The 22,134-nt window shown below is 40.8% G+C and overlaps 1 protein-coding gene across 7 annotated transcripts in view; it reads right to left on the reverse strand.

Moving 5' to 3' along the window:
- BTRC (beta-transducin repeat containing E3 ubiquitin protein ligase) overlaps window positions 1–22,134 on the reverse strand; it is a 123,594-nt gene that overhangs the window by 19,111 nt on the left and 82,349 nt on the right. For all 7 annotated transcript variants that reach the window (XM_069796840.1, XM_069796839.1, XM_069796838.1 and 4 more), the window contains 4 exons: window positions 10,688–10,919; window positions 5,912–6,098; window positions 1,378–1,474; window positions 361–498 (listed from right to left, as the gene is read on the reverse strand). In XM_069796840.1, coding sequence (XP_069652941.1) covers window positions 361–498; window positions 1,378–1,474; window positions 5,912–6,098; window positions 10,688–10,919 — 654 coding nt within the window. The remainder of the gene's footprint in view (window positions 1–360; window positions 499–1,377; window positions 1,475–5,911; window positions 6,099–10,687; window positions 10,920–22,134) is intronic.

Consider the following 22,134-nt stretch of genomic DNA (forward strand, 5'->3'; position numbering starts at 1 on the left):
TCTTTAGTGGCATCTGTAGAGTCTTCTAAAGGCTCTTTGGTGCAAGACATTAACATCTTTGATATTACTGGCTTTACTATGAACGTTGGTTTTACCTTTCTCATCAGGGTACAGGGTGCAGTAATTACATAGCCTGTAATTACTGATGGACAAAAACTCTGCTAGCAAAGTCTGTTTGTAAGAAAACAGGGTCTCTCTTGCCAGATAAAAGAGGCATACGTGCTGTGCAGGTGTGAGGTGGGGAAAAGAGAAGGCTAGGTTATTAACAGGAGATTGGGTAGGTGTCACTGAAATTAGGACACTATTATTTATGGCATAGGCACTATGTGCCATTAGTATGCCATTCTGGAGCACTCTCACCTTGATAGTATTATCTCGTAGGCCACTTACTATCTTCTGATCATCATACTGTAAACAATAAACGCCTTTGCTTGTCTCACTTCGGCAGTGGATTCTCTGTAAACTGTGCCTTCCACACCGCCAGTTTGACTCTATTGTCTTGAGGAGAGACAGGAGACAAAAGAGAAGTAAAAATAAAGCATAGAACTATCTCCCCTTTTTTTGTTTGCTTGAGAAGGCAGCAGATACCTTTCTTCACACTTTTTCCTGGAATCATGCCCATACAGTGACATAACTGCTTTCCAGAAGAAGCAACACACATAATAAAACCAATTAACACACAAAGGCCTGGAAAACATATCGTGGCTAAACTCATCTGTATTGTCTAGAATGGCAAGGGAGATGAGACCTAAAAGCTTTTTTCTATCTCCAACCTTTAACCCCCTGTGACTCAACAATAGCTGAAGACAAAGTCTTAGTTGAACTCTAGCTAAGCGCTCGTACAAACTTATTGCAAGAGTGCCTGACCACCACTTTTGCCATTAGCAAACTGCCAGAACATGGCATTTGTTCACACTAGATACAAGGCAGCCATGCTCAGTTGCTTCCCATTTCCCTGGGTCTTAGGATTGTAGTTTTGAGCAATGCACCTTCTCCCTGGCTCAGTTCCTGATATCTGCCCATAACACCTTATTAGGTCTCATCTGCACTGGGTGGAGTAAAGTACTGTGGAGCAGAGAAAATCAAGTAGGTACGGTGCTGCTGTGACATCTGACGTGCAAGGTGTAGACACTCCATGTGCAAACAGCTCACTAAACAATCCAACTCATCCTCTGTCTAAGGGAGAGGCAAAGCTTGGGACCTCATATAACTGTCCCAGATCTACAAACTCTGGGCAAACACAGACGCATCAGATTTAATGAAATGTTTCATTAGAACAAAATATTGTCAGAATTCCAGCATCGTGAATAAATCAGGGAGATTTAAAAAACCAAACAAAACCCAAAAAACCCACCACATCTGGAAGCTGTTTCTTACCTCTATGTCCTGTATAATTTTGGGGTAAAGTGCTCTGTAGAAGGAGTTCGGTGGTGCAGTCCCATCGGGAGGTTTATTTTTAAATAGATATTGTCCCCTGGAAGACAAAAAACACTCTTTCAGCATTTTGAAGAAAGGTCCTCCTGGCATTTTACAAATGGGTAATCACTGTTGAAAAGCACAGACAGATTCACATTCAAACTTAATTTACTCAGTAAGATGGGGTGGCTCCTTGTATGTTTGCCCTGCAACATGTCGGTGTTGCATTTAGACACTGAAATACTCATGAAAAATCTGTGCCTAGTCACTAAAGGAAGGGAAATATATTATCTGTTACGGACTTGAGCCCATTCAGCTCAACAGGAGGTGAGAAAGGCTCATGCCCACAATACACATAACCATATCAGAGGTCACCTTTAAAATAAAGCATACAAAGAAAATTAAGGAAGTCAAGGAACCCTCAAACTCACTATGCATTCAAGGCTAGCTTTTATCTGCATTGGCAGGAACAGCATCAGTTTTGGTACATGGACATTTTACTGCTACTACTATATTTTGGTAAGCAACACTTCATCTGTGGTGCCTCCCTCATTTCAACACTGATTTGGAATACTCATATCCCAAGCTAGATTTTTGCTACAAAAAAAATCCGTAAACGGCAATCACTACCTGCTGTGTAAAAAACTTTAATTCCTCATCCTGAAGTTAAGAAGCCACCAAACACGGTGTGGAAGCTAGTAAACCCCACCATGGGCGTACTAACTGCTGTTCTGCCTGGCAACATGCCTCACAAAATGGAGAGAGGCACAAATGCCTCCGAGTGTAATCCTGGCATCAGAGGCACAGAGTTTACACTGGGCCAGCTCTCCACTTCTCCCTCCCTTGCTCCATTATGGCATAATTAATTGTTCAATACATCCTTGCACATTTCTTTCTTGTCCTTTCCATACAGTATACCTTGAAACTCATTTGAGAGACTGTGCATTAGCTGCCCTGATGTACTTGAACTAGGGAAATCACAACAGTCAACCAAAATTTTTAGGTTATAACGTGGTAGCAAACTATAGGACTGAACACAGAAAATAACAAATGCTCAAGAAAAGAACTTTTGGTAATTCTTTAAATAAAGTACTTTAAGTACGACTTGAGAGAAAGGTCCTTTCCACTTTGGACAGAGCAATCATCTGAGTCTTCAAACACAGTGACCAGCAACCACTCACTCATATGGGGACAAATACATGTGAGGAAGGGAACACATGGGTGCAGGCAAACCGCTAACTAGATGGTTGCCTATTTACTGTGATCCAGCCTGAAAGTGCATACAAGAAAATTTAAATTATTGGCCCAGGGAGATGAAAAAAATGCTTTGGAGATACACAGAATACCTAGGACACATCCTGGAAGACATGGGGTAGGTCTATGAAACCTGTATACAAGCCTATGTACCTGAAAAGCTGTCGATTGTTTGCAACTTTGCAACTTTACTAGCTGACCTAATACAAGGTCTTGTTGCTACCTGTAAGCCCTGCCTTGCTGCATGTGGAGTCAGTTGCTTACAGTTCAGCTAAAGGATTGCTTGGAATTTCCATGGCATCCCAGTAGCCACTGTGCTGTGGCTCTGGGGTAAAAGGAACTATTGTTTGCAGGTTTTGATGACTGGCCAATTCAATCAAGTATTCAGATGGACGCAATCATGCCCAGATTTTGGGCTTCTGTTTTATATTTCTCTAAATCTGTGTAACCCTTACTGCTGCCTGAGAAGCTGTCAGTGAAGGCTACCGTGCTGCAGAACTGGATGTTTCTGTTGTAAAGCACAAGCTGCAAATGCTGAAATCAGGCAGCCCACATGCAAAGTGAGAAGCTGTAAGCAAGTAACACCAGTCATCTATCATTCTGAACTGTCCAGTTAGTCACCTCCTTGTGGCATGCACAGCGTTAGCATTGATTACAAGCTATAAAGCTCTATATGGCAGAGATGCAATTACATTGGATATTTCTTGTCTGCCTCTCTTAACCACCCCACCATGCCTGCAGTTGTATCTTCTAGAGCTAATCAGAGGGCAATCTGAAAGACAGGGCACAACTTGCTCCTGATGCGTCAAAGCAACCTCCAGGACACAGTGTAAAACTGAAGAAGTGCAGTAACAGGGTGTGAATGTCCTTTGAGATGAGAAGCAGGATTTTGCAACTGTTTTTTAGGAATGTCATGTGTCTGTATGACTAGTAATTGGTGCTAATGTTATTTCTAAAATCTGGAGAGAGCAACTTGAGAACTATCAATCAGCTATGATCTCTGACAAGATGTAGAGAACAGGTGAAGTTCCACAGAACAAGAAAAAGACAAGTGTAGCTCTTGCATTTTAAACAAACAGGAAGAAGGTCCACCAAGGAAATGGTGGACCATCCAACTCAACTTTGACAGTTTAGCAGTTCTAGAGCACAGAGTCAATCAGATGAACACCTAGAAGATGACAAGGTGACAAACAAGAGGCAACACTGATCAATCCAGAATACACCATGTCAAACTGACGTAATTTCTTCTTATGGGCTATTCTCATGACTTAGCAAGAGAAGTATGATCTTGGAAGAGCTCAAGAGCGGACACACAAATGGCTGGAAAGCACAGTTTACTGATGGTGCACTGTCAAACAGGATGGCAGCTGGGATCTTGCATGGAGTCTGTCCTAGATGTGTCATTATTGAGCATTTTCATTAATGACAAAGAATGGAACAGGGAGTGCATTTATTACCTGGCCAATGATACTAAAGCTGGGAGAAGCTACAGGCACTTTGGAGAACAAGATTAAACTCATAATGCTCCTGACAAAATGGAGAAATACCAAACAATAAATAGAATCTAATTCAATAGACAAGCGCCAAGTTCACCACTGAGAAACAACATAAGCATGCAAGATGAGGAATAATGGCTAAGTAAAACTTCCACAGAAAGGGTAATTAATTTTATAACAGTATTACACCACTGTTAAAAAAAAAAAGCACACGTTCTACTGGAAAGCATAAAATGGAGTGTCCTCCATACGGTATGCAAAGCAATGCTTCCCACACCACCAAACTCTGGTGATGCCTCAGCAGAAATAAGACACCCAGCTGATTACACCATCCTCCAAGAATGGAGTCGAGTAACTGGGGAGGGTCTAAACAGAGAAAACCAAGAATGACAAGAGAACACAGGATTATGGTTGGTTAGTGCATCCAAAATGTAGGAAACATGATCATCTTCCAACATGGAAAAGATTACTACAAAAAGGAGAACGAGAAACTGTCCTATGTGTGTGTGTAGGATAAACACTACACCAAACTGTAGCTAGGAAGATAGCCTAGATTTCAGGAAAATCTTTCTAACACTAAAGTTAGTGAAACAGGCAAGGCCTCGGGAATTTCCACCAGCGAAGGTTTTTAACAACAAGTTAGACAAACATCTGGAATGACTTAAGAGAAACCTGGCTCTGCCTTTGGGAAACAAGAGGGACTAAATAACATCTCAAGGTCCTCTTTAGACTTACTGTGACCTCAACAATACAGAGCAGAAATAGAAGTCCTAGGGAGAACAACGCACTAAAAGGAATGCAAAAGTTACCACTGCCATGCTTGTGTTTATTTTACACTCTTTGTAAACACTACACTATTGGAAGCAGATCAAAATAGTATTTATTTTTAAAGGATGTTTTATAATCCTGATTTACTCGCCTTTACTTCCTGAGACAAACAGTGTAAGAAAATTAACCATAAAACAGGAGTCTTTGTTTGCAACTCTGTATCTTTTTCTTTTTAATAGCAACCAAAATGCCTGAGCTGTCACTTTTATCTTGTTTATGAAATATTCATACCCAGCTTCCTTTCTGCCAACATCCTAGGGACACCCTTGGAAAAGAAAATTATGTATTAAAGGATGTACCCCTGAGAGGGAAAGTTCTAATGAAATGTTAACAGAGCAGCTTCAAACTTGAGTGAGACCCACATTGTAGTAAGGCTATTCCAGATGATTATTAACTAATCTATCTGCATTTCTAAAGTCCCCTATTCTCCGTGGTACCTACCCTCAGCTTCCAGTTTGAAAATTAAACAGATATCTAATAGCGAAAATCTGCTGAGGAAAACAAACAGACGTATCAGGAAACAACTAATTCATAGCACATGCTGCCCCACTGCCACCCCTAAAAAAGCTTTTCTGCTCTGAACTGCTGACTAGTTTAGTGTTCCCCTGGGGTGTACACAGCTTCTTAATTTGAACTGAATGACAGCTGGGCGTAAAAATCTGTCTGTGTATCTCACTTGTCACAGTGGGATAAAAGCATGATCAGATGAGGAAGGTGAGGAAAAAGCCCCCACATTGCCTAGCTAGCCAAATTTGCCTGAACCCCCCAACCCCCAAATTTTGATTTAAGCAACTGTCAGGTTTGGAACCAACATGATGTTTCAGGGTGCTAAATAACCCTCTTCAAACATGGTTTGAAACACACAGCACCTACTGTCCTGAATGGGGGCAAAAGAGGTGAAAATGCAGTTCCCTCACCATCCTCTCCTCTCTGACAACCCCCTCCACAGGGAGTCTGTCCTGACCATTCTCTCGATGAGCTTCTTCCACAGCATGCCGTCCGATGTCACCCGGTACCACTCCTTGCACACCAGCTCAGCAGCACACAACGATTTGGCATCCAGGTATGACAGAATGTTCTCAGCAATGTGATCCAATCCCCGAGCTGGGGGAGAGAAAAAAAAAATTAAAAAAAAAAATTATTTGCTGTGGAGACATGGAGTTTAAAACAACTCCCCTTGCTAGTACAAAGATACCCTCTCTTTCCATCTCCTCCTCTGCATGCAGAGCTGGACCAAATGCACAGAAGTGCATTTGTGGCTAAGTTCAGGAGTGAACAGCGTTCTCCAACTTCCTTTGGATATAACACAACAAGTCATTAAAAATAATAAAGAATCCAAGAAGTCATTCCAATCTATTTCGATGGGTTTTAGCACTAGGGGGATATTCTATGGATGGCATTTCCAACTCAGCAACGCAGCCCCCAAAATCTCTCTATATTAGGACCATTTCTCATCTCACTGCTACAGCTGTTCTCATGTTCCAACGGCTCAAAAGCTGTTTTTGCTAAAGCAGTAGCTTTTAAACGTAATGAAGAAAAAAATATATATTCCCAATGTGTGCCCTGAAGGGTAGTGGTACCTTTAGACATGGGGGAGGGAAAGATATGCAGATGCACAGGGAAGTCGAGAGGGAAGGAGAGGCTGTGTAAGGAGAAAGTGAAGCAGGTTTGCTAGTTTCATTTATTTTAGTGGGTGGAGGAAAAATATGCACCAAAATGGTATAATTTGCAAATATTTTCCAGTGTGAATACCAGGACCGGCTTTGTTTCAACATGGCTGGAGTAAAATGTAAAGCAATTGCCTGGTTAGCACCAAGCAGCCCCACATAATATCTGCGTAGCTGGGGGTCAGGGAAGGTTATGCTACGTTTCTTAGCTGGATGGATATACTCAGTAAAAATGTGCCCTTACCCGCTCAAATTGCATCACCAGTAAGACTTCAGGAAAATAAGATGCCTTTTAAATGAGATGCTGCATAAATACAGCTTCTCTTGCAGGCTGTTTAATTCACACCATCAAGAGATTATCTCACTTCACAGGTCAAATTTCAGAGGCTTCGTGAAAGTTGTAGTTTAGACCCCATCACCCCTCAGGCATAATGTTCAGACCAACCAAAAAGGAAGTATGGCAGATTGGTATTACATGCATCTTCCCTCTGGTTCACATTTGGGACAGAGTTAAATACATCTTTTCTTGCTTTAAAAAAAACAGCCTCAAAGACAGAGAAAGCAAGTGCATTTTTACAGTCACATGTCTGTAAGTCTGCAAACCCAAACTGGGTGCAATCAGCTGATTCTGATTAGAGTTCATGAGACACAAAAGGCCCAACCTTTGTTTTCGTTAACCGAAAGATCTCAAAATTATCTCCCAATACATGAAGATGAGAATATTCAGCATGCCTCCTCTTGCTCCTTTCAAACATTTTAAATTTATAATACACTTTGGGTGAGACATTCTGCCCAGCATTTTATGCTTCCATTCATATGTAGAAAAAGCACGTGAATGATACCATGCACAGCTAGAGAGTGCAGAAAGAGGTCTGACATTTCTTATCTTTATAGATGCAAAATTAGATGTCAACCTGCAAAATAAAAGCATCAGCAGCCTTTATTATGTATTTAATCTGAAAAGATATATACAGCCACTATATAAAATTCTTTAAAGAAAGAAAAAAAAGAGCGTTTGTAAATTTAGATTGACTCTACAGCAATTTGTGGAAAGAGAGATACAACGTTTTAGTAAATGTGAACTGGAATTTGCAGGAATTCCGCAATTTGGTAGGGCAGACATGGACATCATGTCCCCCTGCTTCCCCACCCTGACACCTGCAGTCCTGAGCTCTCTCCACTGGGTGGAAATGGCATATTTGCCTTCCCACTCTGTGTTGCTTCCAATGGACCCACAGACATTTACAGACCCACCAGGACATTTACAAATGCCTGCCTGTGTAGTATCCATATCAGTGGCTTTACGTCAGCAGCATCACAGCAAGAAACTATTTTATATGGGGAACAATTGGTGGTTTTAGGAAGCAGGGCTATACTGCATAAACTGGACACAGTAATCTTCACTCACAAGTCTGCCTCTGACCCACCTGCCCTTTCTGGATCATCAGTACTTGCACTTTAGCTCTTGCTGCACTGAGGTGTTGTAACTACTTCCATGACCGTAAGTCATCCTTTGCCATTGATCCTAGACCCTCTGCAGAGAAAGAATACTGTTTTGGCTTCTCCTCATATTTATGATAAGTGGATGGACAGAGCTATTTTGTCCTGGCTGCAAACTCAAATTTATTATTTTGTTTCTTAGGAACAGCACAACTCACTGAGACACGTATCTAACAAAGCATCACTTCCTTAAAAAAGAGAAATCTCTCCTCACAAAAGTTTTTGCTAAATTGATGTGAAACATGATTAGCCCTTCAGCCCTCCATACCAACAAGAATGTTTCAGTTATTTCACACTTGAAACCCTTATAAAAATGACTCTCCTCATAAAAAATGTTAAACAGCTTGGAAATGCTAAGCAGAGACCTTATTTTTTCAGAAACAGAACAAAGTTTGTTAAGTACACAGTTAAGCTGTATTTTTCAAACAAACTTAATTCTGTTCAAAGTACTGGGAAAATAATCTGAGCCAATTTTATTCTATATTAGTAAAAACGTGCTCATGATCTAAAACTACCTTTAATTCTGGTCATTCTTTGGGACAGTGCTAGGAGGACAGTGATAAGATGCCTCATGATTTTGAAGTAGCTTTATTGTTTTATTCACTCGAGGGGGAGAGCAGGAGAGAGAATGAAGGAGTAAAAATGAAACCAGAATACTGAACACCTGAGAATTTCAGAAAGCTAAAAAATACTTAAAAGAGTTTAGGGTTTTTTATTATGTGACTTAATTTAAAATTTTAGGTTTATCACGCTTTCCTAGGCAGTTTCTTACCTTCCCCTTTCCCATTCCCCTCATTAGAAACCTGCCTATACTCAGGACATCCTGCACAGACTGCAGAGTCTGTGCCAGTATAATTCCTTGCTGTTAATTTTCTCCCTTAGAGCTATATTCACTAGGACATTAGCACTTTGCAAATATGCAAATTGATGCACATACATTATTTAAGCACAGTTCCCACAACTATTCAAATACTCACATATTTGCTGCCTGATTCCTATCTGTTCTGCATTCTGAGATAGTAAAATTAGCTGCTTCCTGGGTAACTGTGAAAAGACCACTAACAAATATGGTATGGCTAGGAAATTTTGAATGCCTCTGAAAATATTTGTAACATTTGCCAAAAATTTTTAGAAAAAGGCCTGTAGGATGAAATTAAGCAAGTGCAGATGAGATGCGTTGGCTTGCTTTGATGGAGTTTTGTGGAGAAAGACCTGGAAAAATTGTGTACGTAACTATATGTATACTTCCACTTTAAGAGTGGAGAAACCAATGCGCTTTCAAAATAGTATTTTTCTGAAACAGAACAGTTCCACAAGTTATAATGCTGCTCTAAGTACATAAGATTATTGCCATTGGACTACTAAAAACTAACATAAAGCAGGTACTTAGCATAACTAAGATTTTTTTTTTAATGCTACAACAGCCATTTGATTACTGGGCACAATGAGCTTAAAAATCCAGTAAGTCTGTGTATTTAACTTCATAGCAAAACTCCTGCAGTGCCTTTATGCTTTGTACAATTCACAGTTAAACATGCTTTTTTCATCTTTGAACCCTAGAACTTAGATTTCATGTTGAGAAATTCCTTCTGAAGAATGATCAAATGACTGGATTGAACAAATTGTTGGAGTTCAGCAGTTCTCCAAAGGTATTCACAGAACAAAGTTTTGGCAAGAAACTCCTCTCTTCAACTAGCTATTTAGAGACAATACCTGTAGCACTTCTCGCTCAGGTCGATCTCAGACTAAGGACCCATGCCACGGGAATGATAATCTATTAACTATCTATCTACCTATCTTATCTACAGAGGTATGATCTAATGGTCTGGAAAAAAACACCAAAGAGCCAGGAATTTCTGTCTGGTTCTGAAACTCTATTGCTGTATATATTTTATCTTCCACTGCCTCAGTTTTCCCATCTGTAACACAGGGCTAATACAAAACTACTTTATGTGTGCATTCTGTGAGATCATCCAGTGCCACATCTGAGAACAGCTAGGATAATATTCTCAATGGAAAGCATTACAGAGGTGCAAAAAAATAGAACATTTCCATCCTTTGATCTTACGTCCTCCATGCTCTATTAGCAATAAACACATAATCAAAGCGATGGCTTCAGGAAGGTATTTTACTAGGAGAGACAAAAAAATCTAAGTAAGAAAAGGGAAAAACTCAGCTGAGCAACCAGTAAGAGTAGTAGTTTTAATTTTAAAAAATTTTGTTATGCGTGCATTGTTGTGGGCATTAGGAGTACAACTACCTACCCCGTGGCTTGCAATGACTATCCTTACAATACATATATGAGCTATCATTTACTCCTAGCCAAACCATGCTGGTATTAGATCATGCCTTGAGACAAGGTAGAAATACAAAATAAAATATATTTTATACCAGTATAGAGCTTTACATTCAAAAGCTATCATCTATTTTGCAAACTGATCCTAGAAGAGACCTCTCCAGCAGGGTAGGCCAGAGTTTTCCAAAAGACAAGATGGAGGAGTAAGCTCCCTCCGCCTGCAGAAATACCTGGCAGTGCAGTGATGAAGTCTCGCTGTAACATAGGTTTGAGGTATGAGTTTATATGTCCGTGCTGGTAGTGACACATCTGGGAGATGAGGTGCTCCACAAACTCCACCTGGTCAGACTCAGACCACTGTTCAAAATACTTGACGCAGAGTTCCTTCTCCTTCTCATAGCTTGCAGACAGTTTTCTTTGTTTGGGCACAATCATACTGGAAGTGCCATTGGCAAGTTTTGTCTGTAAACAGGAAGGAGAAACAACCCAAATCACACATATGAAAACAAGCTCAAGTGGTTTTAAGGGGGAAGAAAATACAAGGAAAAATGCACTCTGATACATAAAGTTGGCTGAGACCATGTATCCCATTTGGTGCTGTCAGTCGGAGCACAGCCATCGCGACCTGTAACCCCTGCAGGACAATGCACTGGCTCATGCCAGAGCTGCACACAAAGGACTCTTGTTAGACAGGAAACCTTGAGTGGCAATTTAACATAAACACAGTTTTATTTACATCGTGCAGACAGTAAAATGCATTTGGATTCCTGATCTACAGTTACCAGTTACTTCAATGCACCAACAGAAAACTGCATTTGTGTTCTGTTTTGTTCCTAAAGAAGACTGTTGCTAAAATTCATAGGGAGTGCATGAAACAGATGAGAAAAAAATTGATAGTACTTCTTTTGAGTATAAAATTATACCTTGAGAGCAAAGCCAGCTAAAACACACCCTGATATTTGGTACATACTTCTTTCATAGAATAAAAGATTTTCAACTTTCTAAGCACTGTTAATATCTTGTCAGAAGGACTCAGCTCAAATAAGAGTTTCAAGGACAAAACAGAGCACTGACATTTCAATTTACTACTTGATAGCAAGATATAATTTCTGCTTCCTAAACGATTTAACTGGAAGAAAAGTGCACATTTTGCATTGCAAGGATATCCTTTGTCCCAGTAAGATTAACTGTTTGCTGGGAAATTATTTTTTCCCATACTGGTCAAACATTTTGTATTAAATGCTGAAAACATGTAATTTTCTCTCTTTCATTGCAATGGTTTAACACCAGACAGCATTATAATAAAAGTCAATATTATTACATCATTTTTATTTACAAAACACATTTAGAGGTTCTCTATTAATTATCAAATAATTAAAAACAATTACAGATATCAGAATATATAAAACATTGATGTAGGGATGCCATATTTCTGTTCTATGATGGTAATTCCAGGCATCAACCTCACCAGGAGACTATATTAACTTTAAGGGAAAAAACGAGTATCTAAATCTCTCTGCAAAGGTATCTAATGATCTAAAAGAAATGCATGGATTAACTGATTTTACAGGAAAAGAAAGAACAACTAAAAAGCTTTTTTCCAGCAAGTGCCAAAACAGTGGGTTATTTAGGGACCACAAAATCTAGTTACCGAAACTGGGTTTGGAATGCAGGAATTTCTCATTTCTCAGGAGTAAATAATTCCTGTACTTCAGTACCCTCCCAACCTCCACAGCAATCCTGACTTTGGAACACCAAAAACCTCGTAATTTGAAAATCTACTCAACTGATCACCACGTGCATTTCATTTTCTAGAGAAAATCCACCTAAATACTCTTTTCAGCATGTCCAGCAGAGCTGGACAGACTTTCCTCTGGTAGAAAAAGACAGTAATTCGCTGTCATTTTTAACACGCAGTTTCTTCTATTTCTGAATTACGGTTTGACTTAAATTTGAGAACACAGAACATGAAGATCACACCATCAGTGCTCAATTCTGCAGTTCAATGTTTTCAACTTTACTTTTACTCCTGCTCCTCCCTGCAAATTTCTGCGTGTGTTCAGTAAGATCATGCAAGACAAGGGCTACGACTGACCTACACTTTCATTTAGTCATCACATGGACAGCACTGACTGCAAGCAAGTCACAGAGCCAGCACTGGGCAGCAGGAAAGAAATACTGTCTCTTGGGCCAACTTTTTATATAGAGAAATCTCTAAAGGACTGTAGGCATGAAGTCCTAGGTGTGAAAGACTGGACTTTTCCTAGCAAAGTTCACAGTAGGCAACAGCCTGGCAAAAAATGATTACCAATGGACTGCACTGAACATCAGTCTTAAGCGATTCTGGTCATTTTTGCTGTAGTTAAGCTGCCTGCAAAACAGACATCCCTGTAAAAATGCTGGATTAAGACAGCGGAGAGATGTTGCATTCTACAAGCTTGATCTCATTTCATTTCTCATTTTGTTTGCTGTGCATCTCATAACAGGCTGTCTCTACAAAGCATTTTTTAAAAACTATACCTCTGCCTTTTAATTTGAGAGACTGTGAAGTCTGACTAATATGCTGAGCTGCAGCAGAGTAGACAGCTGATGTGCAAAGACCATAAAGGGGGCAACTCCTTTCACGGGGTGGCACCATGTTCTGGGCTTTCCTTGCCTCCTGAGCACCTTTGTCACAGCAGCCTTCAGTTCCCCAATTACCTCTAAAACATCAGTTTGGGGTATCGAACAGAAGTTGCAACATCTGCAAAAACAAGTAATGGCTTATGTATGTACAAACAGATGGCTTAGATAGGACAAACCAACCCATTCTGCCTAGATCCCAAGTGAATACAGGCTTCTTGGGTGGGAATAATGAGTAAATTAAAGAGTCCGTTGACCAACACTTCTAACAGCTCTGGAAGTCAAACTCCAGGTTTATGTAGTGGTTCTGCTAAGAAAAGCACTATATGTGTTATGGTGTTTATGTCCAAATTAGTGGACAGGGGAACACCGTATTTTTTTGGTTCATGCATGGACTTCAGCCACATTCTGACAATGTCAACTTGAGACCTGGTTTGCACCCTTGCCTGCTCTGGTTTCCCATCAAAAGAAGCAAGGACATGCCCAGAGGTAGCTATGGTGTGCCCAGCAGGTCCTGTAGTCTATGCAAGCATGGGACCAGGAGGACAGGGCAAGCCACGAACACACCAGTTCTGCAGAGTAGAGACAGATGAACTCAGGGGTTCCCAAATCACTCGATCACAATACATGCTCACATGCCTCCCTCAGACTGCCTGTAGCTACAGTTTAGAACGAAATTCCAGAATTTCAATTTGAAGATTCCTAAAAAATCACTGGGGATTCAGTGAAAAAGGCCTGTTATTAAAAAAAACCACCAACAAAACAACAACATCAAGCATCTGTGCTGTTAAAGTGTTGGGTGGGAGGGTGGTTACTACCAGTAAGAGAATGGATCTGGCTTCCTGAGCAACCCTGATGACTCAACCATTCTGATCAGCTGCCTCAAGTTCATGACAAACCACCTCAGAACAATAACAGCAACTATTTCCTGGAGCACACAATTGTCTACAGCCTCTTCCCTCTCCTGGTACAATAACCAGGCCTCACCTGAAAAAGAAAGAGCTGTCCCACATGCCATCCATACTACTAGGGTAAATATCCATCCAAATGCACTGTATATGGTCATGCTTTTTATAAGCTTCACTTCCAAAAGTGGCAAAGAAGAATAAGCACTGGTAATCCATCACCTGGGAGGAAGTTTGGGTATAAAAGCAAACTACTAACTCGGAACAGATAAAGCTTTTCCGACTCCCTTTTCACAAACCCCTGTAAGTGAGGGCTGAGAGGTGTCCCAGATGGGTCTAGGCACAACTCATCTGCAGGAACAGTAGAGCCGTCCTCCTGCAACAGTGTGTCTGAGCTAGTAAGCTGCACCAGGAAACCCAGGGGATTGAGTGCCTCAGGTTGGTACTAGCTCAGGGATCTACGTACTATGCTCCATTGCAGCCCATAATTACAAGACCATTTCTCCAAATGGCTACATTTAACACAAAGCACATTTGTATGCCCAGTGAAGTAGAAGAGGACTAATATATGAAAGGACTTTAATCTAAATAATGGCTTGCAACTATAGGAAGGTGCAATATTTCAACACAGATAAATAAAGCCTAGATAAATCTACTGCTCTGCATATAAAACAAAACAGCTGTGGTATATCACAGCTGTAACCCATATATGACAACCAAGGTTACTTTTGGTTTTGTTCAGTACAGGGGACCAAGGAGCCTTCAAAAGCACAGAAAAAACAAACACAAGCAGAGTTCTCTGATTCCATTCTGATAGTGTTTCCCCACTCATATGAGTGGTCACAGCTTTTATATATTTAAAAAAACCCCTCACCATGTCCTCTAATCGTTGCTGAGGACATTGTTAAGGCACTTTCCACAAGGTGGATGAATTCAGATTATGTTTCCTAAGGTAAGAAGACATCTCTTAAAGTCAAATAAAAAGAGAAGCTGTCTCCTAGAATATCGAGAATGGCTTAAATGATCCCAGCAAGGTTTGGGACCTTCTGAACCTGCACAACATCTTCATGCTGGAGCTCTGAAAGACTAAGAGCTTAGACCACCACCGCAAATTTCTCAGAGTTTCTCTAGACAAAAGGAAGAGACTTCCCTTCGATGTTCCAGTACCAACAGGTCATACTGGGCTTCTCCCCTCCTTCCTGGACTCCCTGGGACTACAGGCTCTGACAGTGAGAGATGTCTTCTACTGCTTATCTGCAACTGCAGCATTTCACCTCAAACTGCTTGCACCACCAGTTGCGGTTAAGTCACTGATCTAGACAGAGCCACCTTAACAGGAATTTTGGATGGGTCTTAGTGAAGGGGAGGAAAAAAGAGGACATAATGTTTAATTATAAGAAATGATTGAAATAGGCACAGACATACCCCGGGTGCCTCTGCACTGCAGCAAGCTCTAAACTTGTTATCGTTAATGGTTTAAATTTCACTGTGCTAATCATTTCAGGACACAAGCCTTTCTTGATAATCTAATGAATTATTCCAACATCCTTCAGCAAAAAAAATCCTCCATGACAGCACTAATTACAAGACGTTTTCCCAGTGCTTATGTAAAATATGACAGAGCAGCAGCTTAGGGAATTGCAGAAAACTGCTTCTAATTTCCACCGAGAAACTGACAAACACCTCTCTTTCATCTCTCCCAGCTCTCAAGTAAGATTTAACTTTCTCATTTAGTTAATTACCGAGTGAGGATCATCATTTTCCCGGATCGGAGCGGCACAGAGCCTTTATCGTGTTAACTTGTGAACTTGATCGATGGCTGCTGCTAAAACTTAATAACTTCACCCCCTGGCAAATTGTAAGATAAATATAATAGGAGAAACTCTGACAGTAAAAACCTGCCAGAAATGAGCGCTGTGTTTATGTTTCTTCGCAGGCAGCAAAAAAACAACCGACAGCTTATTACTGGGTGCGTGTTACTTATATTTAAAAGACTCCAGGCAGTTAACTTTCTGCGTACTGTTCAAACTTTACTCACAAGATAAAAGACGCTGGGGAAAAAAAACAAGCAATGGGATGACAAAGAAAGGAACCATGGAGGAGTATGTCCAGAGTGTGTGTGGGAAGATGGGAACTTCACAATGAAAGCAAAGCCACACTTGTTTCTATATCCTGAATATTCTTCAAGATTAATCACATTAAAAATACCCACAACAGCGAATCCAGACACAAAACTAGTTTCAGCAGTGGCACAAAGCTCAGGAATTTTGAAGCATGTTAGAAGCTGTATGGGAAAAGCAGAGGGATTAAAAAGTACCAGTGTGGCAGCAAGATTATTCGGTTTGATGCCTGTAAAGCTGCTCTTAGCCAGAGAACCTCAGCACAGTTGGCTTTTCCAAAGCTACTTGTGTGGCCATGAAACTGCTTGCTACTGTCCATGATGAAGTACCACTCAATACCACTCCAATGTAGCAATGCAACAAAAATGGTCAAATGGAGCTGAGAAGGTATGCCAGGCCTCCATGTTAAAGGGCAGAGCTAGTTATTTGAGAATGCTGTTGAAAGGGTGTTGCTTGCATGGCCTAAAGGCAATAACAGCATAATTAAGAGGATACAGGTTCAATTTCTGTGGCTGGCTTCTTTTTTAGGCTTGTAATTACCAAATGCTGCAGAACTGATTCCCAGACTGCCAAGGCTAAGCAAAGAGGGAAGAAGTCCTTTGCAGCTCCTTATTGGCAGCTTCCTATTAAAGAGCGCCTTTGCCTTGAGAATCGGGGGGTGGCAAGGGGGTGTCTCACCATAAAGAGCAGGATCTCATGAGCCATAGCACCTGAAAGACACGAGTAGGGTAGCTGGCTCCTCATTTTTCTCCTGTGCAGGATGAACCAGCTTTTCCAGTGTTTGACTTGACAGCAAGGCTACAATGCTAGGTCATTAAACAACTCACTCCATTTACTTTTATTTTAAAAGCTCGGTTTAGAATCTACCCATTTCTGTCCGCCTCCATCTCACATAACAGTCTCTGTGAGGTTAACCATGGGTTTAGCACATATATGGACTTACTTGCTCAGTACTGAATTAGTTTCCACACTGCAAAGCTCACTGAAACATTCTGAAAAACGAACATAACCCAGAAGCAGATGATCATCAATCACATCTGAGAGTCAAAAAGAAAGCACCATGAAAGAAACCACAGCATCTCTATTATTTATTTTCAAGAGAAAATTCAAAATACATGCTCACACTGAAATACAGTCCCCTGGATACCCAAGAAACTAGCAGTTTTGCCTGTCTGGGGCTTTTAGCTGGTTGTCCACATCTGGTTTCTAATCACACTGCAGAAAAACTTTGATAAGAAAGGATACATCTAGATGAAAGATCACTGGAATTAAGCTGGACACAGCAGCCCAACCTGCTGCACTTTCTGAAATCCTGGGGGGCCAACAGTTTTCAGAGGTACCATCTAAGTACCTATGATATGGTGTCAGCCTGGAGGGCACCTGGCTAAGGATATTACCTCAGACAGAGAAGAAAGGGAGAAGGCTGTTTTGGTTTAGAGCCAGAGAAAGGTGCAGACACCAGAGAAGTAACATGCTGAGTCTCTCCAGGGACTAGGGAAGCAGGACTGAGCCATAGGCACTTGCACACTGGCTATACAAAAAGCAGCAATATTACCTTGCTGGAGAACCTGCTCCCCTCCCACACTGCTACACAGTAAACAGCACCAGGGAGAGGAGATTAAAAAACTATTCTTTTAAGCTAATACTTAATGTTTCAGACAGACTAATAAAGTTTAATTGTCTGGAATCTCGTAGCTCTTACTGTAAACCTTCCTTTGATATAGGTCTCCCATCTAGATTTTAAGTGTTGGCAAAAACCTCCAAAATAAAATTTCTCTGATGCCAGCAATGGATGTGAATTGGGAGTCCCTCTCCTCTTCCTTATCTCCAAGTTGTCTTTGCAAATAACAAGCACTGATGAGAAATCTGCTTGCATCAGCACAGCACTGGCATATGTTACTTTCCCAAACTACGATCCCTGACCAAATGCATACCTAGACATATGGGGGGGAGGGCAGACACCATCACTCTTAAAGAGCTAGATTTCAGACTACACCTTTTATTAGTTGTAAAGTGATCATACACAAATTTCAAAGCAGATCCTCCAGTAACAACAAATCACTTCCCGTGGAAGTCACCAAAGGAAATGCTTTCTTCCTTGACATGGCTACCAGAACCAGAGTTGAACTGCTGGGACCATTACATGTTATTACTGTTAATGGAGGGAAGGAATATGCACATTATCACTTGGAGAACCAGTCTACTAAAGTCATCGGGTAATGGCCAGTAGCAGCAAAGGGCTCATTTATGGCAGGGAAAGGCATAAGCTATGCTCTAAGCAGCAGTTTCATAGTTTTCTGGAACAGTTGCTTCTGTTTTTAAAACACCCAAGCATGATCTACTGCCTGAGTGAAGTTACTCCTTATGGGTGTTATTGTTGATTTTCTTTTTGCTCCAAGTACTCCCTTAACTCAGAGAGAAAAGCAGCCAGGAACAGGTAGGTGGACTTGAGTGATTCAAAACATAGCTGAACAGTGAAGACTATACCACCGTGAACAACACACAAGTAGAGAGGGAGAATGACCCAAAAGGCCTGTTATCTGCTCTCAATAACACTACTGAGATTATCAAAACACTGTGGTTCTGCCTATGTAAAGATTTTATCATCAAGAAACATAGTCCCTCCAAGATAGTTTACCCAGTATTATATTCCATGAACTTCCTCCTTGGAGATGCATTTTGATACCAACAACAAAGAGGGCACAAGCGCACCAAACTACCTGGCCAAGGCAAAGTGAGTGATTCAGAACTGGAAGTCATGAATATAAAAGTGGGATATCATATACCATCTTCCAGCTACAGGAGTACTACATACTTCCAGGCATACTGGAGAGATGCAACAAACAAAAACGCAGTAGTGTTCTGAAGAGCCGCAAGATTCACATATGTGCTTTGCTCCCACTGCAAACATACTCCTTAGATTTGCTGGCAGAGTTGGCTACACAAGCACTCCCTAACCTATTTCAGTCAAAATAAGCTTGTTAGCAAAGACCTGCTATTTAAACTGTCTACGCTAAAACACCTCATCTTAACTGAAAGCAGGTTTGCAGTTTTGCTGACAGATCCTGGAGGGCAGCAACCTGCCACAGCCAGACGAAAGCCGAGTGGTATTCTTTTCCACCAGTACAGCTACATCTAGAAGAGGACAACTCATCAGCTCACACTGGCTGATACCAACACTACTGCTGTTAGCAGCCACCACAGGGGCAGCTGTAAGAGGAAAAGTCCATTAAATACTCTTTCTCAGTGTCAGGTCAAAGCTGGTCAGTGGGCTGCAGCCAAAATCTTGACAGATTTTGACTTGTAGCATCCTATAACCCCTACAAGATCATCCCATAACTCTCACTCACTAATGAGCAGTGTCTTCTCGAGATAAGCTGTTCTGTTAACCTTGCAGTCAAATGTTACCTTGCTGGCAAACTGGGGTGATTCCCATGGAGGACGACTAAGATTGCTAGGGGAGCTGGATGTGTTTGGCCTGGAGAAGACCGGGGGCTACCTACTAGCCTTCCACTACCTAAAGAGAGGTTACAGAGGAAAGTGAGACAGAGTCTTTTCAGAAGTGCGTAACGACAGGAAGAGGGGCAACAGGCACAAGCTGTAGCAAGCAAAACTCTGGACATTAAGAGGGAGATTTTCAAAATACGAGTGGACAAGGTCCCCAGCAAAATGAGCTGGTTGTGAAGGTAAACGTCCTCTGAATAGGCAGTTGGACTGGAGACCTCCAAAGGTCCATCCTAACTTAGTTTTCTACGACTTTATACCTTAAGATTGTGTTGGTGCATTCTTTCATGGGTACCTGGCAAGAGATTCATGACCTGAGGAACAGACTCCAAAAATATAAGCTGAGGACATTCTCTGATGAATTCTGAATCTTCAGAAATTTCATTAGGTTGGGTTAGGCCAAATGCTGTTGAGATGTGAAAGTATATGACAGAAGAAAGGCAAGAAATAGTACCTTCTGCAACAAGTGACCAGCTCTGACCATAACAGTGCTCCAGGAAGGCATATTCATTTTCACAGCTGAGCAGACTTTGTCCCTATCAACTGATGCTCAGACTGTACAACTCAGAAGCCCAAGTCACAGATTATCACACTAGGGATTCCTCCTTGGCTCAGTGCTTAGCTGCCAATAATCTTTCAGAAAAAATCTTCAAACTAAAGGATGGAGGGAGCCTTCCAGTATTCCACTCCCTATACTAAACTCAATCAAATTGGAATTGTTTGAATATAACATACAAGCAATATAAAAACCCCAGTAAATTGTGGCAGAACAGGATTGCTAGCCTCACTTGGTCCTTCGACATACTGTATTCTACACATAATGTTCTTTCACTCAAAGGCTTGACTCTACTATTACTTTTAATGAGATTAATAAACAGTAAAAATAGTATCAATCTACCTGCATTTCCCTTTCTACAAATACAGGCTACGTTTTCTTTTCTTCTCTTCACCCCACTTCTGAGAGTTACTTTCCCATCATATCAAGAATGCAATAAGTGTGGAGCATATCATGTGAGAAATTTCTTCCATCCTCATGCACGGATGCATCCCATTGTAATTTTATCTAACAATCACCAACCCTTTCTTTAACTTCTACTAGAATAATTGGTTAAACATCTAAGAACCAATTACATACTGAGTAAAGTAGCTTTTCCTTCCAACAGTTTAAAGTATATTCTTTTAAATATCATTAGGTCTTCTACTGTGAGAATTGTCCTCCTTTGTGAAAGGAAGGGAACATTACACTTTACCATTGCATGCTATTTGTTAAAACACCTGTGATACCTCTCACTTGCTTCCTGTCTTTTCAGTCAGCTCACAATAGCCTGTATTAAGTCTAGTATTAGTATACTCGAAAACACAGTATTTGCATCTTCTCATCTAGGAAGAGCAATTTGGGATCATGGCTGGAAAAAACATATGCAACCTTCTGCTACAAAATCAAATTAAACATCAAGAGAATTCAACATTTCCTACCACGGACCAAACTATCATGTGCACCATTCATAGCCTGTTCCTTTGATCGAGGGGTTAGAGCTCCCTCTAGCACTCTCGAAACAGAAGAGCCATAGATGCTAAGCTGTGACTACCTGGTCTCATCCAACACAGCCTTGTGTAGGGTTGTCCGTAATTTTTATTTGATTTATTTTTTGCTGTCACATGAATAATTAAGAATACATCCACTAGTTTACCTGAAATTCAGGAGAAACAAGTGTCAGGAGAAATTCCCTCTATAACTGATTAAAAATACTCAGATTGCTATAATTAACTGATCGCTATTTTAAAATGTAATTTAGGACCAGCTGAAGGATTATCATGTCAGCCGTGTGTACAATGTGAAATGTAGCAAGAAATTAAATGAAAAAGTTGTGGAAAATTTTCAATTTTCATGGCATAAAAAGTCTTGGTACCTCACCCTCCCTTGCAGCTGACAAACATCCCAATGCAGCTGACAGGTCGCCTGCAGCTGTGAATTACATGTTTCTATTTCAGCATTAAATATTGAGTAATGCTGCTTAAGTAAAACTCAAAAGGTGTAACTCTGCTGAGTTCTGCACAATGCTGAAGACAGAGAAACATCTCATGACAGAAAGAGTGTCAGCCCTTTTCAATCATAGATTATTACTTATTAATTCTTGATAAACTGAAAGCTGGCAGTACAATGTAAAAATGAGAAAGGAAAATGGGAGCCAAGTCTTTTGAGTTTTACTCCTACCTCTCCCACTGCCTTCTTGCGCTGCCATAGGCAAGTCACTCTTCTTCATTTCACGAGTCTATTGGTTAAATAGGTGTATCCTAACACACTTCACATAGAGACAAAGCACAGCTCAACGCTGAGAATGCCTTCAGAGGCCTCTGCACAAAAGGTGGTGAGTGAGGGCAATGTCACCCGGTGACACCACACCACACTCCACACAAATGCAAACTTCCCCTCACGCACCAGCAAACAAATCTGTCATTTAAAAACTAAGCAAAACAGACTCGATTTCACCCATTAGAAAAAACGCAGCTGTAATAATAATTTCA

This window comes from Haliaeetus albicilla, chromosome 11, assembly GCF_947461875.1.
Source record: "Haliaeetus albicilla chromosome 11, bHalAlb1.1, whole genome shotgun sequence".
In the NCBI taxonomy this organism is placed as follows: Eukaryota; Metazoa; Chordata; class Aves; order Accipitriformes; family Accipitridae; genus Haliaeetus; species Haliaeetus albicilla.